General features: G+C 41.8%; 1 protein-coding gene across 1 annotated transcript; it reads left to right on the top strand.

Moving 5' to 3' along the window:
• The first annotated feature begins 14,808 nt into the window (after positions 1 to 14,808).
• On the top strand, positions 14,809 to 15,741 carry LOC138514562 (olfactory receptor 5T17-like). Its single transcript, XM_069630022.1, has one exon. The coding sequence runs from the start codon at positions 14,809 to 14,811 to the stop codon at positions 15,739 to 15,741; it is 933 nt and encodes a 310-aa protein (XP_069486123.1).
• The last annotated feature ends 1,902 nt before the right edge of the window (positions 15,742 to 17,643 follow it).

Below are 17,643 nucleotides of genomic sequence, written 5' to 3'. Positions count from 1 at the left end.
CTATTTCCTACTGGCAAAGGAGGAAGATACGATGATAGACCCACTCAGATAACAGCATCAGAATACCGCTCCTTATGAATGTATTCTGAAGAACCCAGATTTAGATAAAATGTGTAATACATATTCCACATACTCCTTGAAAGGGAACTATCAACCTTATGTTACGGAGTTGCACACATATTGAAACCAGGAACCCACTTTCAAAATATGGCAGCTATGCAATTAATACAAAAAGTGCAAGAAAAAGATGAGGTTTTACAATCAAGCATAACAAATCTGTTTGCAAACATGCGTGGTATGAAAGAATACTGGTTCCGATGTCACCGAGATGTACGTTGAATGATCAGAAACCTTGGACCACCCACTTGGTTTGTTACATTAAGCTGTGCAGAATATGCATGGGAAGATTTACATGATTTCCTACGCATATCAAACAAAAACAAAACCAACATAGATATACTTACACCTGGAGAACTTTGCTCTCTAGATCTTGTTAATGTTTCAAGATATTTCCACCATCGTTTCATTGCTATACTACTCTTTATTTGTAATAAAACTGTTCCTCCCCTCGGAGAAGTGCAACACTTCTTTTGGATAAAAGAATACCAAGCCAGAGGAGCACCACATATCCACATGCTTTTACAGATTAAAGGTGCACCTAAACTTGGTCAGGACAGTGATGCCACTGATTTGCAGTTCATCCAAAAATGTGTCACTTGTGAAATCCCTTCAGAAACGAGACATAGTGACCTTCATGGACAAATTGTACAATTTCAAAGACAGAAATGTGGCAAATATTTCATCGCAAATACAAAAACAAAGGAAATACTACACCAAATGCTGCTTTGGTTTCTCTAGACCAGTTACAGAAACAGGTGAAGTGAACAACTTCATGTCTTCAGTTAGACATAGTGTTAAAGGTAAACCACCTAAGAACACGTATTACATAAAAAGAACTGAAGAATCAAAATATATCAATGATTACAATGCAATCATTGCCCTCTTATGGAATGCAAACATAGATGTGCAATACATTGCAGACAATTCCACTGCAGTTGCACGATATGTTACAGCCTGCTTAACAAAAGCAGAAAAAACAGAGCTTCAAGATCTTTGGAATGACCTATCAGACAAAGCACTATCTCAGAAATTGTACAGCCTAGGCATAAAAATGCTCTCTCATAGAGAATGTGCAGCCTATGAAGCTGCAGATCTTTTAACCGGTACTGCTTTGTATGGAAAATCTGAAAATATAGTATGGCTAAGTCTTGGTCCTGCTAAATCTATCGGGACATAGAAACAATAGCCAAAAATGATCCCAACAGCCAAGACATTTTGAAAAACAATTTACTAGACACATACTACCCGAACAGGAGTACCACTTTGGAAACCATGTGTCTATACCACATAGCTCAAAACTTTGCATACCAGAAATAATATAAAACCTAATGAAAACAAAGGTAAATATAGAGTGACTGATAGTGAAGGCAGCTTAGTGAAACTTACCAAACGAAGCTTAATTAATCATGTCAAATTATCATTAAAAACTCCTCAACAGAAAGAACTATATTACATGTCCCTGCTACAACTTTTTAAACCATGGAGAAAAGAAGAAGAGATACTAGATAACTATGACTGCTATGAAGACGCTTTCAAAGAAAATGAAAGCACTATCACCGATGTCAACTTTACACAGTACAAAACAATGTTGCACAATGAACAGCAACATGAATAAGAACTCTAGGCCCAACTAGATAAGGACACTTCCGACAGTAGTCAACCTTCTGTAACAGGAAGCGAAGAGCCACTAGGACAGCCACTAGTAGCAAATGAGGCAGAATTAACTATGACAGAAGAAGAAAACACCTTGTATCACTGTGAAGAAGATACAGAAAACTTAACTGTACTACAATCAAAACTTAACAAAGACCAGCGCACCATTTTTGAAGAAGCAACAAAAGAAATTGCACATGGTGTACAACACGAAAATAAAGATTGTACCTGCCAAAATTACAAACCTATACTGCTGTACTTCAGTGGTGAAGCTGTTTCAGGCAAAACATTCTTAATCAAAATCATCAGCAAGTTCCTTTAACAATTGACAAACAAGAAACTGTCAGCTGTTGTAACTGCCCTCACAGGTTTAGCTGCCTACAACATAGGGGGTGTCACTTTACACAGATTAATACTCCTTCCAGTAGAACAGCAAAACAAATTAGAATATTACAAGCTTTCTACAGAAGCTGCAATGGAACTATGCAGAGTATTAAAACAAATGAAAATGCTACTAATAGATGAAGTGAGCATGGTCTCCAACCTAATGTTGCCTTTGATTCACCTCAGATTGCAGAAAGTACTTAAAACAAACTACGAAGAACTCTTTGGAGGAAAACACATTATTGTTTTCGCAGATCTTCTGCCATTGACACCAGTGAAAGGAGAACCTACTTTTAAAACCTTAGGACACAAACTCTGCCGTAAAACTGTTGGCAGCATAGGAAATGTCAACCTTTGGCCACATTTCCAATACAGATGATGAACAGAAAACTTGCATCAATCTGCAGACCTCACTTACGCCAACATTTTAAAAAGTATTAGAAATGGTGTACTATCTCAAGAAGCACAAGCAATATTGAAAACCCGGCACATCGATGCACTTTTTGGCGATAACGCATGTGCTACTGATGTTATGGAACAATTAGCGCATTAAAATGTCAATTGTATGGCCTTAATGCCAACTCTTGCAAGCTGTTCCAAATTCAATGAAACAATGTTAAAAAAAGAAATGCAACCAATAATTGAAATTTGCTCCACAGACAAACTGAACGGACATGGTATGACACTACCCATGTGTCAGCAAGCCACAACAAGACTAAATACTTTAGAAAAATTCAATCTCCAGCACAACTGGGTTGGAAAAAGTATTAAAATGATCCTTAAATTGTAGAGTAATGCTTAAACATAACCTTGACGTGGAGCAAGGACTAGTTAATGGAGCACTGGGTACAGTTGTTGGCTTTCAAACATACCCACGTGACAACAACATTCAGTTTGTCAATATTCTCTTTGACAAACATTCAGAAGTAAAAAGGATAGGGCACACAACAGCTCAATTCCTTCTCTTCAAAGACATGTATGTACGTAGAGAACAATTTTCTCTAATTCTTGCATATGCAGTCACCATTCATAAATCCCAAGGTCTTACCCTAGACAAAGCATTGATAGATATTGGGAACACAGTCTTTAAAGAAGGCATGAACCATGTAGACCTATCATGCTTATGTACACTTTACAGTCTATTTCTAATCAACTTTGATGCAAGTAAAGTAAATGCTGATATTCCTTGGATTGTAGAATACAATAGACTGCGTTCACTGTACACCCCCCATCTGAAATGATATCCTGTTCCACAAAAAGGAAAACATTGTAAAAGAAAACAAATTCAAACAGAAATGCAACAGGATCTGACTGCAAATCCTTCAAAGAGAGTAAAAGAAGCTAATACTTCATCAATTACCACAACCAAAGAAGAACCTATTAGTGAAAGTAACTCAGGTACTTCTTCAAAGAAACAACACAAACTCTGAAAAAATGACTTGGACACAAAACTATCTGGTTCATTCAAATTTTCAAATGTAACTGGTGTAAGTAGAAAGCAAAAACAACAAATAATCCTGACAACACGTATAGTGTTCACGGAATAGGACAAGAATTGGACTACTGTGCTGGAATGGTGAGGTTCACTATAAACTCACAAGAAGATCCAAACGAATTTCGAATGTACTTGCTACAGGTACTGGAAAACAAAAATATACCTATAAATGAAATCTTCCAGATTTCATACATGTGGAAACATACATGCACTCTCTGCAACAATGTGACACAGGAACAAATCCCTAATGAGCGCTGTGTGTAAATATCCATACCTAATTGTGAATCCATTCCATTTCAGCAACTTGTACAAAATGCAAACCATGGCAGATTATGTACTATCTGCAATTGAGATAATCAGATAATCACTCCACCTTACTAATACAAACTCATAGGGCCTCATTATAACCCAGGCGGGACGGGGCTAACAGCGCCGGTAAAGGTGCCGGCACCATCAACCCCATCCTGCCTGATTACGAGGTCCCAGATGTGCAGACCGGGTCCTGCAAGGGGAGGAGGGAGCAAACAACGGGCTGCTCGTAATCGGTCCGTTGTTTGCTCCCTCGCCCATTCCCATTCAGCCCTATGGGGGCTGAAATAGGTAAGGGGAAGGTCCGGGTCCGGGTTCCTAGAAGGAGGAGTTACCGGGCCCTCCGAACTCAGAATGGCCTGGTAATTCCTCAATCTGGGAACCCGGACGCGATTTTGGCGGCAGCCATGCTTCCAATAGCGGCATGGCTACCGCCAAGGTCGTAATGAGGCCCATAGTAACTACGTAATAGTAATGCTTCTACGTTACAATGCAGATGGTACCAAAAACAACTGCAAGCTGACTGGATTCACACACGGACAAGTATCACTTGGTAAGAAAACCTTCACACCAATAGGTATAATCTACCACGCAGGAGCCACAATCAATGCAGGTCACTACACGGCATATATAAAAAAGAAATGTGGATGGTTCGAATCTAATGATAGTAGCATTACTCTAAAGCAGGAATTACCAGCAACTCTTACAAACGCTTATTTAATCTTCTTAAAGCCAAAATTTAATAACTAATCTGTACTTCAACATTAACAAAAATGCAATTAAAAGACTATAAACAGTTAGTCTACGCCAACAGGTATCTAACTGGTTCAATATTGTATAACAACCACACAGATAAATGAATAGCAGTACATTGTAACACAAAATATACAGTTAGAATATGCCAACGGGTATCTAACTGCTTAAAAAATGTGCTACAAGCCAACAGATACAATATTAACCAGAACCAACAATGAACACACAAAGGAAACAAACAAAGAGTTTGTACCATAACAAAAAAAAGTTTTTTTTAATCCGACAAGGATTTTTTTTTCCCACAGACCCAATGATTTGAAAAACAAACACAGAAACGGAGAAAAATGCACAGTACAATGGTTTGTAAACTAAATATGAGGGTCGAAAAAAAGCTAAAATATCTATTATGCAATGTAATGTCTTTATAAAATACATACACTAACACGCTCTTTTCTTTTATCACAGAAATTTAAAAATAATATTTCCCCCAGGTACTAAAGTCAGGTAAAAAATATATCGAACCTCAACAAATGAAACAGTAAGTATAATTTCAAACATTTCATACATATTCAAATCTATACGTGTGATCTATGGCTGTAATATGGTATGGTGGTTGTGGCCAGGGCCCAGAGACTTGGGTGTATAGCCTACGGCCTACGGCCTGTGGCCATGCACCCAAGACTCTAGGTCCTAGCCACAACCACCGCAGCATATCAAACCCATGGTGGCTTATAACTTCACTGCTTATAACTTTGGTCCAGATAATAAAGGTAGGTAAAAATGATATCAAATCTCAACAAATGAAACAGTAAGTATAATTTCAAACATATCATACATATTTGAATCTATACGTGTGATCTATGGATGTAATATGGTGCAGTGGTTGTGGACAGGGCCCAGAGTCTCTGGTGTATACAATGTACACAGTATATACATTGCCTACGGCCTGCGGCCATGTACCCCCGACTCTAGGTCCTGGCCACAACCACCGCAGCATATCACACCCATGGCGGTTTATAACTCAGTACCACACCCATAGAATCAAAAATGTTAACTGCGCAATATACTCAATTTCCACCCAACACTCTAGGCCCTCCCCACAACCACCTGATACATATTCGATTCTATGGGTGTTATATGCTGCGGTGGTTGTAGCCAGGGCCTAGAGTCTTGGGTGTGTGGCCTACGACCTGCGGCCATGTACCCAAGACTCTAGGCCCTGGCCACAACCACCGCAGAATATCACACCCATGGTGGCTTATAACTCAGTATTACACCCATAGAATCAAAAATGTTAACTGCGGCATATACTCAATTTTAATGTCCTCTGACACACGCGTGTCCTTAGAACAGTTTAAACTTGCCTGCGCACAGCACAGACGGAAATACTACCCTTAGGACACCACTCATTTTAAGTAATTACAAATATCCCGGGCAGCGCGGGCATGGCAAATACATCGTTATCACCTGCCGCCTAAACAAATACAGTATTTCACCCACCTCTTACTCCCTAAACCTCCCCAAGCACTCTGACACACCAAAACATTCCCCAAAACTGCATTTTGCCTCTGTTTGCCGCCGCGCAGTCGGCGGATCCAAGATGACGGGTGCATCCGAACAATCTGACGCACATCACGCCTCACTCCAGCCAATCGGCAGACACGTGGCGTGTCCGCGGTCATGACGCGAGCCCATTAGCCAATCGTATGTCTTGTCCGCGGAGCGAACAGGGAAGTGTGACCGCGGAGCGGACATAGATATCACACATTTTTTGAGACATACTTTTTGGTTGTTTTAAAGAAAATGACTAGACGGATTGTCACCAAACCTACAAAAGCACGCTTTCGGGACCAAGCTCCTGCTGCAAATTTGGTGAAAATCCGTCCAGCGGTTTGGGCTGTAGGCGTGCTCTAGGTTTTTCCCCCATTCAGTCAGTATGGGGAAAAAAGACGTTTTGGGACCCCACCTTATAACTTTTCCCCCCCGGACCAAACATCACCAAACTTTGCAAAAAAATTCAGAGTGGCCCATATACTTTTGCAAAGTTTGGTGAGGATTCGTCCAGGGGGAGCGAAGTTATAAGCTGCCCAAAAAGTGCTCTTCCTATGGAAACAGCAACTTAACCATAACTACACAGCCACTACCGTGGCTGTGTAATATACACATATAGCAATGTAGCAAATGGTTTTAGGCAAACCCTTGCACTTCGAAGTTGATGCATGACCTATACTTAATGGTAAACCCAATACATTTCAGAGTAAGGGTCGTGGAGAAACAGGGAACCAACAACATGCCAAATAATGAACAGTCACTCTATTCCCCACAAACTCTCGTACACAGTGGGTTAGTTGGCATAGAGGTAAACCATATATTCGGTGAAGCGCCAAGGAGTGAAAGGGTCAACAATTCTAAACAATGCCTCCAAAATGCCACAAACAGGTAGAATGCAATTACACTCATAATGCCAGGTATACATGGTCTCACCACAACCCTTAGAAATGGGTGGATACAATATAATGAAAGCTAGATACAGTAACCAGACACAATGCAATGGGCAGGTGCAGTGCAGTGAAGTATTACATTAAATTCTGCAATAGATCAGGGGGTTTGGAATTGATGGCATTTCAATTGTGTGCTGATCAGAGTTAATGTCTACCAATTCCACATCCTCATCTTGAAGACATCTTTTCCCCAATTTGCTTCCCTATTGGCCCCAGGAACTGTCAGTCTGGTGTCATGTCTGCCCTGCAAATCGAGTTTAATTAATGTGATTTATCTGTAATGCATTCTGTGACAGATACATCCGAAAACAGTAATGGTTAACATATTCCTCGTCATCCCCTACCATGCTTCAATTTTGTTTATTTTGTTGCTTTTTGATTCTTGTGTCCCCTGCAGTTCTGCAAACCTGTAGCAAGCTTGTCTCCCAAAGAGTTTTCATAGTGTATGACTTCCTTGACTCCTTGACTCAGGGTCTGTGACAGTTTGTAACAGTGGCCGTGTTGCTGCATTTGTGTGGAATTTTGATCAGGGGCAAGAGTCCAATACCCTCCTCCCATGCCTCCCAAGTCCCCCCCCCCAACCACAGCTGCCCCAAAAAGCAATATTATCCCTTACACCACTCAAAAAACTGCTGCAATCATTCCGAAAACACATGATTCACTAAATGTGATAAAACAGCTGACAAACGGTGGGCAGATACCTTGGCACATGCAAGATTATGTACCTTTGTTTGTGGGCATATATTACATCAAACAGAGAAAATTATGTATTCCTTTATGGGTTTCCCTGTTTCTTCGGTCTTCTCCTAGTCCTCCTCTCCGTTGTCCGACTATCCTAAGTAATATGCCTTTTTATTGATGCCAGGTTTTCAATCTGTCATGATTAGTGCCATGATTCACTGTTTTTTCTTCCCTTTCCACTGGAGGAGCCAATGTATCCTTTGCAGCAGCAAACTCTTGCCCATCCAGGAAACCCACTAGGTAAGTCAATTTGATTACTTCTAAGGTTTTGACATCTTTGGGGTTGTTTAGATAGAGAAATCCACAAGCATATGTCCACTGTTTCCCTTGTATTTCAGTGGCCTTTTCACCATTTTGCGTCATGTTATATTGACATAGATTGTTTGTCCTTTTGAAAATAGACACCCAGACGATTTGTTCCAGCCTGATTTGTTGGGATTCCTGTTCCTTGATTGAGTTCCTCTTAGCGTGGGTGTGCATGCAGCAGTTCTCCTTTGTGTTGCAAGGCTGTCATAAGAATAGTGCACCCTTGCCACTCCTGAACCTCTTGACAAGATCCTGAAGCCCAGATCCTCCTCATTTCTCATCCTCCCTGCCCCTCACCAAATCCCCTGTCCAGTTTATGTTATTCTATGCTATTTTTTTTCTGTTCCCCAACGACAGTGATGGGCTGCAATGCACAACATCATAGGTGGAGGTTCTAAATACCTTTTCACTTTCTTCCCTTTGGGTTTCCGATTTATTTGTTGGCTGCTTATTGGAAATCATTTCTATGCTAGGTTTGAGACTTGTTTTATTCTTTTTTTCCCATTTGTTTTATGTTAGTCTTTTTTCTGTTTTCTTTATTTATATGTACTTCATTTTTTTCAGAATGTGATGGTTTTAAGCAAACAATCTCTCATTTGTTTTGTGCCATTTCGTATTACACACTTTTTTTGCTTATATGTTAATATTTGGATGTCACAATGTCAAGCTTAGACTGGTGTCAGTAGTTTCACTAATGTCAGCATCGTTCTTTTCCTTTCTTTCTGACTAGTTCTCTCCTTAAAAAGCTTTTCTTTACCCATTTATTGTAATTTGTAAAGGGCGTTTTTGTGATCTTTATTCAACTACGATTGTGTGCACCAGATTTATCTCACAGGAGTGTATGCCATTACACAGCTAATTGCGAAGCAGTGACGTCACTCCACTGATGTTATCACGTAGACCTGGACGTGAACGTGTTCTCAGAGCCTTACATTTCACATACATTTAGACAGGTAGGTTCTGACCGGTTCTCTACCGGCCATGGTACCATGCTTACGAATTGTAAGCGCTGTTATTTGGTAAGTGAGACGTAGGCCTTGCTCATTGTGTATATTACCATGGTATCACAGAGGTGGTGTTTTTACACTACGTCTTTTCCTGAAGGAGGTAGAGGCCTCTTCTTCTTTGGCATATAGAGAAGTTTGAAAATGGTGCAGGTAACAACTTTTTGATCAACCTCTGTTATAGTGATATTTTGGTTCACATTGTGCATTCATTTGACAACCTTTTTTGTTTGTTTTATTTTAACTTTCCTTTTTAGATATTAGTAAGATATTGGCAGCAGCAGGTATTTTTCATCATAAGCCGGCAATGTTTACATCTCAATAACATGATATTAATTGAACTTGTTAATTATGATCTTTTTTTCTCTCTTTGTCTGTCTCCCGTTCTTTACATATTATCAACTGGGGTTTTATGTATTCTCAACTGGGGTTTCTGTTTGGGTGCGTTATGCTTTGTGGGTGTTATATTTTTTATCCTGTGAATATGGTGTTTGCACAAAGGTTGCCCTGATGGCGGACTAGGTCTGAAATGCATTCTATTGTAGTACATTGTCTAAGCTGAATGAGCACTTTTGTGTGAGCACGTGGTTTGATGGAATTGGTTTTCTAAGATATGGACTCTGCTGTAAAGGAATTGGCCGAAATGACTGAATACAATTGACCTACATCAACCAAAAGACCTAAAATACATACCACCAAAAGTACGAACTACAAAAAGTTTGAACCTTTTGTGGTATGTATATTTTGGTGCAGTAGATAAAAAATAAAAAACAAACACTGCAGGGGCTGCCGGGGTGTCCCCTGCAACACCCCACTCACTACTATACTAAATAGTATAGTGAGTGAGGGTTGCGGAGAACACCCCCACAGCTGACCCAGGAAATAATAAAAAGCTGCAGGGTTGCGAGGGTGTTACTATACACTATAGTAAGCAGGGGTTGCGGGGGACACCCCCGCAGCCACCCGACAAAAAACAAAGAAAGGACCCTGCAGCACTGATTTCCGATCATGGAAGTGAATGGGAAACAGCGTCGCAGGGACACAGCGCGTTGAGGTGAATGGTAAGTAAGGGAGTGTGGGTGTGTTGGGGTGTGGGTGGATTTGGGGGTGTGGGCAGGGGTTAAGTTTTGGGGTTGTTTTACAAGGAATGTCCGCATGAGAAATGTGCGAACATTTATGTATAACGTACATTTCTCATGCAGTCATTTCCGCCGCTGACTTTTCCACCACGGTAAAACAACCCCAATCCGCTGTAAAGACCTGGACCACAGTTGCTGCAGAGTAAATAGATCTCAAATAATCATGACTGTACCATGACTGATGGACCTTCTGCTCTGCTGCTAGTGTCTTCAATCTGAACTGCAGGCTGAACTGTTGCTAAGTACCAGGTTCCTTGAAGGCTTAGATAGCAATTTGCTATACATGAAACTCCCCATGCCCGCAGTATAGAAGAAAGGAACAATTTACAAGTTTAAAATTAAGAGGCCTTCAACTAGAGCTGAGGAAGGACTCCTTGAAGCCCGGAGCCACTGCCACTATGCACTGTTCTGAGAATACAGTATGATTTACAAAATTTATAACAGTGGCTGGACATATCTTGTGCTGATATTTGGTGGCAATGGGCCTCATTACGAGTTGGGCGTTAAATAGTAAACGTGGTGGTAAAGGAATTACCACCACTTTAAACACTCTGCTGAATTAAGGATTTCCAGTAACTGGGCATTAATTCTGCTGGTAGAATTACCACCCGCGGAACGAACACCAGCTCAATTACCACTGGAAACTGGCAAAATTAGCCCGTTGCCAATACCACCAGTGGAATAATCGCCATAATGAAAAACAGTAATTTTGCATTATTACCATTTGGAATACCTTACAAATACAGTACTAACTCCACCAAAAACACAGTGCATGTTAGCTTCACTTAAAAGGAGAAGGCACATACAAACAGTTGGGTCCAATGGACTCAGAAAGGGTTCATCAGGGACACACCTTCCCAAAACAAACGTTCCAACAATGCTGCCCCTAGCAGTTGCTAACGTGGAAATTCAGCACTTCCTGCTGTACATTGAAGTGCATAAGGTGGAACAGCACCACAAAGGCATTTGTGCAGAGAAGCGAAGGATCTGCCATGCATAGTGCTTGCCTATTCCCCGGGTCAAGCCATAACCCTGGGTAATAACAGATGGCCAGCTCATAGCGCTGTACAGGCTCAAGAGTGAGATTATTGCTAAGCAACACTCACTGATTCAGGATGGAAATCCAGAGCAGGATCTACAGCCAAACTGCCTTATCACCACTGCTGAAGCTAACGTTGGTGCTGCATTTCCTAGCCAAAGCACACTGTAGTCATGCTGAATGGAATTTTCACAGTCCACATTTTCAATCATGCTTGGGCAGGTGCTGGATTCACCCTTGCAGCATGCGCCCCTGCACATCTCCCTGCCCACCACCCCAGCACAAAGGTGCAATTCTACTCAGCAGTACACCTGTCCAATGTTATAGCATCCCTGGACTGCACCAATGAGACCTTGTGACACCCAAAGCAGCGGACCAGGTAGATTGGAAGAGGAAGCAGTACAATTCCCTTAATATATACCTCTGATGCAGCTCTCACCATCACACACTGTTGTGCCTGCTTCCCTGGTTCCAAACATGATTCCATGGTCCTACAAAACAGCACACTGCTTGCCTAGATGGAGAGCCATAGAGGGGAATGGGCATGGATACTGGGTAAGTAGTGCAAATGCTATAACACATCACAAACGTGCACTACAAGTGAAAAGTGTCCTGGGGGTGGGGAGCACCCATTATAATGACTAATTAATGCATGCCCTGTCACAGCCCTGTGCATGCAGGACCTGCCCTCTGACCCCACACATTACAGCCACCAGCCCACAGCACTAGGTCCTGCAGGACACTGCTGTAGCATGACAGTAAAACATAAGGCTAAAGCAAGTAAGTAATCCACTACCACAATGCATAGGAAACCCATAGCTCTCTACACAGTGATAATGCAAAACTGCCAGACAGTGATGACATGCACGCTTCAAACTATGAATGTCTTTCCACAAGAGCAGGAATGTATAAACCATAACAATTCTTAATAACAATCATACACCTCTCAGGGCACATGCACAACAAGCACAGCACTGGACTACCACAGAGACCTTGTGCATTGCTAACCCTGTCACAGTGTATACATGTTACAACTGAGGGTTGAGAGGTGTGTGAAAGGGGTATCCCAAAGTGATATTGCATGTGCAACCCTGTAGTTTATTTTTATTTGTTTTATTTAACGTGTTCGTAGTTAAAATTAAACCTTAGAACATGGGGAAAAGAAATACATTACCCATTTCAAACAGTAGATTCCCTTGCTGCTGTGTGTGCATTGTTCACATTGACATTTTGTAGAGCATACCCCTGTACACTGTGCCCATCTATGGTAGGAGACACATATATGGGATAGGTATTTTGGTAGTACATTGTCATGGGAAACATGTCATTCATACTGGACAGCCTCAGGTTGACTGCTTGCTCCAGCTTCAGCCCCTCCTACATCCTCAACGCGTTCCATGTGAAGGATGCTGCTGGCTTTTGCCTCCCATGGCATGAGTGCAAGAGTCTCTACAGTGCCACCACCTGTGGCAGCTATATCCTGCTGGTAGTTTAACAGAAGGCCGCATACCCTGACCTTGAGGTCATCCTTCCTCTTTGGCATTCCTCAGTATCACGTGGTACTGTGCCTCCTGCTGCCACCTTGCCATGTATTGCGTCCCAGATGCCATTCTTCCCCATGGCTTATATCTGCCTCTGCCCGACAAGATCCTGCGCATGGGCCATGACCTTGCCAGCGAGACCTGCAGATCTTCCTTGCTGTTGTCCTAAGATGTTGTCTGACATGTTATGCCACTGGCCCTTGATCTCTGTACCAATAAAGGAATTACTGATCATGGCAGTGAGGCAGACTCACAATATATTATATTAAAGATACAGGGAAGGAAAACATATGGTGGGGAGGTAGAGGCACAATGCTCTCACCATTTCTGTGACCCAGAACTAATGTGGGAAAGCTCACACCAATCTCAGATGATATTAGGAAATAGAAAAAAGCTGATGGAGTTTAAAATGAGGCCGGCATGAGTGACGTAGCACAGAGTTCTAGATAGCAGTTGTGTTTATTGCAAACGTGACAGAAGAATAAAATAGCTTTTTACTTTGCAATATAGCTCTATTTGACACAGGTAAAAAGCAAGAAGTGATTGCTTTAAAGGGCCTGCAGGAGGCTATTGCCCAGATCCTGACAAGAGAACAGGACCACTGTATTGATAGTCATCTTGGGTTACTTGCCCAGCCCTTGGGGAAATGCAAAGACCACCAGCAGCTGATAATTTTTTTTATTGCTAGTCAGCTGGGGACAACAAACTAGAGACTGGCGTGTATGAGAGTACTTGGCAAAGAAGGGAGCGTTTGGTGGGTTCCAGTCTAGGAAGATTCCCCTCAGTTAGTGGTTGTGAATAACACTAAAACATAGGGTAAAATACCTGTTTTCAATGAGTCTGTGTATCCCCTAAGGCTAAGGGGAATCATACGTTCTGACTGATAGTGGGTGCTGTGTCTATATCCAAGGAGCCTAAGAAGGTGACCTAAGGTCACATGGTAACAATATATGTGCCTGGAGCAACCCAAGGAGGTTAACAAATAGGTGTTCTGAGGCGCTTTAAACACCCTGAAACTGTGAATGAGCTGAAGAACACCATCCTGGTATTGTAGCTCTAAGCTCTATTTGCTTAGAGTATTAATTTGCACTTGAACCAGGACACTTGGGCCTATTACTGGTCTGATTACTAGATCCCATTACCCACACACTTGTTTAAGCAACCCATCATCCTGACACTATTTGGTCAGGTTCTCCGTTCTTGTTATTTGTACACTATTATCCTGTAGTAGTATAACCAACCCATAGTCCTCAAATTCCCCAGAGCATAAACAATAGGGCTAGTGAGGCCGAGTTAAGTTCAGGAGACCTCAAACGCAATTCTCTTGACCAGTATATCATTTTATTCCTGTGCATTGTCTGTTGAGTCCAGACAAGCAGGCAGTCTTCATTTTATGTCTCCCTTTACTCACACTTTCATAAACCCTTGTGCTGAACCTCATTCCACATGCTTTGAGTGTTATGTTGCTTGGATACGGTGAAGTTGGTGTATTTTGTTTTAGTTGTCCCATCATCCTCACCTTCTCTATAGGTCTCATCCCACCTCTGTTGCTCCTATCTAACAGATTATATCAAAATAATGTGTCCTATCACTCAAAACATAAATGCCCCACCACTACACCCCCATCTGCTAATGTCAGGAAGCACATTTCTACCATGGGTGCTCAGTAATTTACAAATGAGTGCAATGTTGCATGTTAACTGCAATGTCATATTATGTCTCTGATTTTGTAAGTGACTGTTTTTTTGCTTGGTTGCCGGTGCTATACCTACATCTCTCATAAATGTATCATTCTTTACAGGAAGGTTCATCATTCTGAATCAATGCAAACAGGGAACTGGACACAAGTGACTGAGTTCATTCTCTTAGGACTTACAGATGACCCTATGTTGCAGGTTCCACTTTTCATCTTATTTCTTCTTGTCTATATAATTACTCTTATGGGAAATATTGGGATCATGGTGTTGATCAGGGTCACTCAACGCCTTCACACTCCAATGTACATCCTGCTATGGAATTTATCTTTTGTGGACACCTGTTTTTCCTCAGTGACTGCCCCTAACATGTTGATAAACTTCTTATCAGAGAGAAAGGCAATTTCATTTTCAGGTTGTGTAACTCAAATGTTTATATTCTATGCACTAGGGAGCACAGAGGGTTTTCTCTTGTCAGCGATGGCATATGACCGTTATGTCGCTATCTGTAATCCATTGTTATATTCGGTCATCATGAACAACAGAACTTGTATTTACATTTATATTTGTGTATATTCAGTTGGCATCCTAAATGCACTCATACAAGCCATTTTCACTTTCACTTTGCCCTTTTGCGGGTCAAATAAGATCACCCATTTCTGCTGTGATGTGCCTCCAATCTTGAAGATCTCCTGCACTGATACCACTCTGAATGAGGTAGTTCTCATTTCTGTGGCTGGTGGCCTAATTTTATTATGCCTCATCATCATCCTTGTATCTTACTCTTTTATTGTCTCTGCTATTTTAACAATTAATTCTGTTGATGGGCGCTGGAAAGCTTTCAGCACTTGTTCCTCCCACTTCATCTGTATCACCTTATTTTTTGGCACTCTTGTCTTCATGTATGTCAAACCAACTTCAACCCACTCAATGGCCAAGGACAGAGTGGCATCAGTGTTTTATGCAGTAATCATTCCCATGTTGAACCCACTAATTTACAGTTTAAGAAACCAAGAGGTTAAAGGGGCACTTGGAAAAGTAATGAAGAGGATATGTGACTAAAGATATACTATGTCAAATCATGCATTGCCATGAATGATTTGGTGCTTTTTTTTCCAGAAATATGTTTTTGAGTTTTTTACACTGATGCTGCTGCTGCATTAAAACAAATTTTGTATATGCAAGAATAGAGTCGATTTGTATGCATAAGTGTTGAGAAAATGTGTTTTCTGACTTTGTCTAGAACTGATAAAATGTGTTTAAATATACACTGTCATTTAATTTCTCAACTCATGCTCCTTCATCCAATACTTTTTTTATGTTTGTATTCTTCGCCAAACCACCTCTTCTTTCACCATCTAAAACCCTTTCCTGTCCTCTACATGTTGATTGGCAGAAATGTCATCTCAACTAACCAACTAACCAATGCTAAGGCCTCTCATACTCTTTTGCACAACAAATATTCAACTCTTGTCCTTAGATTCCATGAGTTCCATAAACAAGCAACTTCACTGGTTTCTATATTTTGGCATCTATATCTCATGCTTCAAATGTCAGTTATTATTGCCATACTCAAATAATATACTGCTTTCTCTTCCTTCCCCACAAGCTATCACCCTATCCAAAGTCTTCAAGTGGCAGGATGGTTACACTTGTCACCTAGGCTATAATCAACTATGCAATACCTTCAACATAGCTTATGCAATCTGCATCTCACATAAAATATCCTTACACAGATTTTCATCAAACTGGACGATTGTATGCCTTCCAAACCAAAATCCATGTCGTTGATTGATTGATTAATTGATTTGTTATTTATTATGCGCCTATGCACATGTTTAAAGGTGCAACAAGGCAAGGGAGGGGTAACAAGGGGAGGACAAGACAATGATCTTACTAGGCCTTGTGTCATTGAGATTGTGCACGTGCGCAACTAGAAGTAGACAGGGAGGGTAAAGGGAGAAGTGCACTCAGAGCAGCAAGGCCCTGAGATAAGTGCAGGGGAGGCTAGGACTGCATGGCAATCGCAGCCCAATAGTGCAAAGTTAGCCAGGCGGCAGTGCAAGTAGGGCAAGGCGGCAAGTGCAGGGGGAGTGGATTGATCGGGGGGGTAGGTGTCCTGTAAGACTCACAAGACAACCCGAGCTGCCAGTCAGCAAGCAGAGCAGGAGCAAGAGAACGTTAGCAGGGGAGAGGGAGAGTGAAAGAAGAGGTAGGTCTTGAGGAGCTTCTGGAATTTAAGGAGGTCTGGCTCTAGGTGGAGAGAGGCAGGGTGGCTATTACAGACACCTTCCGAGGAGAGAGTTCTACCCCCATTGTCTGCTTGGAGCAGCGTAGCGACTCACCCACAAAGAGTTTGAAGTAGACGAGCAAAAGGCAATAAGGGGGAGGTACTTAGGAAGAGAGAGTTGAAGGTAGTGAGGCCCACTGCCCAAAAAAACCCTTGTGGACAATGCAGAGGGTCTTAAACTTGATCCTTGCAGCTACCGGGAGCCAGTGGATAGATTTCAGGGCCATAGAGATGCAGTCCTTGGCTTGAAGCCAGGGATAATTCTTGCAGTCCTGTGCTGGATGAGTTGAAGAGGGCAAAGATTAGAGATAGGCAGATTGCGAAAGAGACTGTTGCAGTAGTCCAGCCTAGAGAGAACCAGAGCTGTGGAGACAGTGAGCTTCTGGGATAAGGTGAGAAAAGGGAGAATACCTTTGAGGAGATACAGCTGGAAATGGGTCTTCTTGGCAAGGTCTGTGATCTTGGAAGAGAAGGAGAGAGTGACGTCAAAGATTACCCCAAGGTTTTTTTCCCTCACTAGAGGGTGAGGGCAGAGGTCCCAAGGAGGGCGGCCAGAGTGTGAGAGGAAAAGCGGGAGTAGGGGGTCCCAAAGAGAAGGATCTCAGTCTTACTGGCATTAAGTCAGAGATCGTTAAAGACACACCATGCCTGACTAGCGGATAGACAGTCAGGGA

The sequence above is a fragment of the Ambystoma mexicanum genome, chromosome 12 (assembly GCF_040938575.1).
Source record: "Ambystoma mexicanum isolate Mex_15411 chromosome 12, UKY_AmexF1_1, whole genome shotgun sequence".
NCBI lineage: Eukaryota > Metazoa > Chordata > Amphibia > Caudata > Ambystomatidae > Ambystoma > Ambystoma mexicanum.
Note: the sequence above shows the minus strand (reverse complement) of the source record. Positions and strands in the feature narration are given on the sequence as shown.

Coding starts and splice junctions, on each gene's coding strand:
- LOC138514562 (XM_069630022.1), top strand. CDS start 14,809: ATGCAAACAGGGAACTGGACACAAGTGACTGAGTTCATTCTCTTAGGA.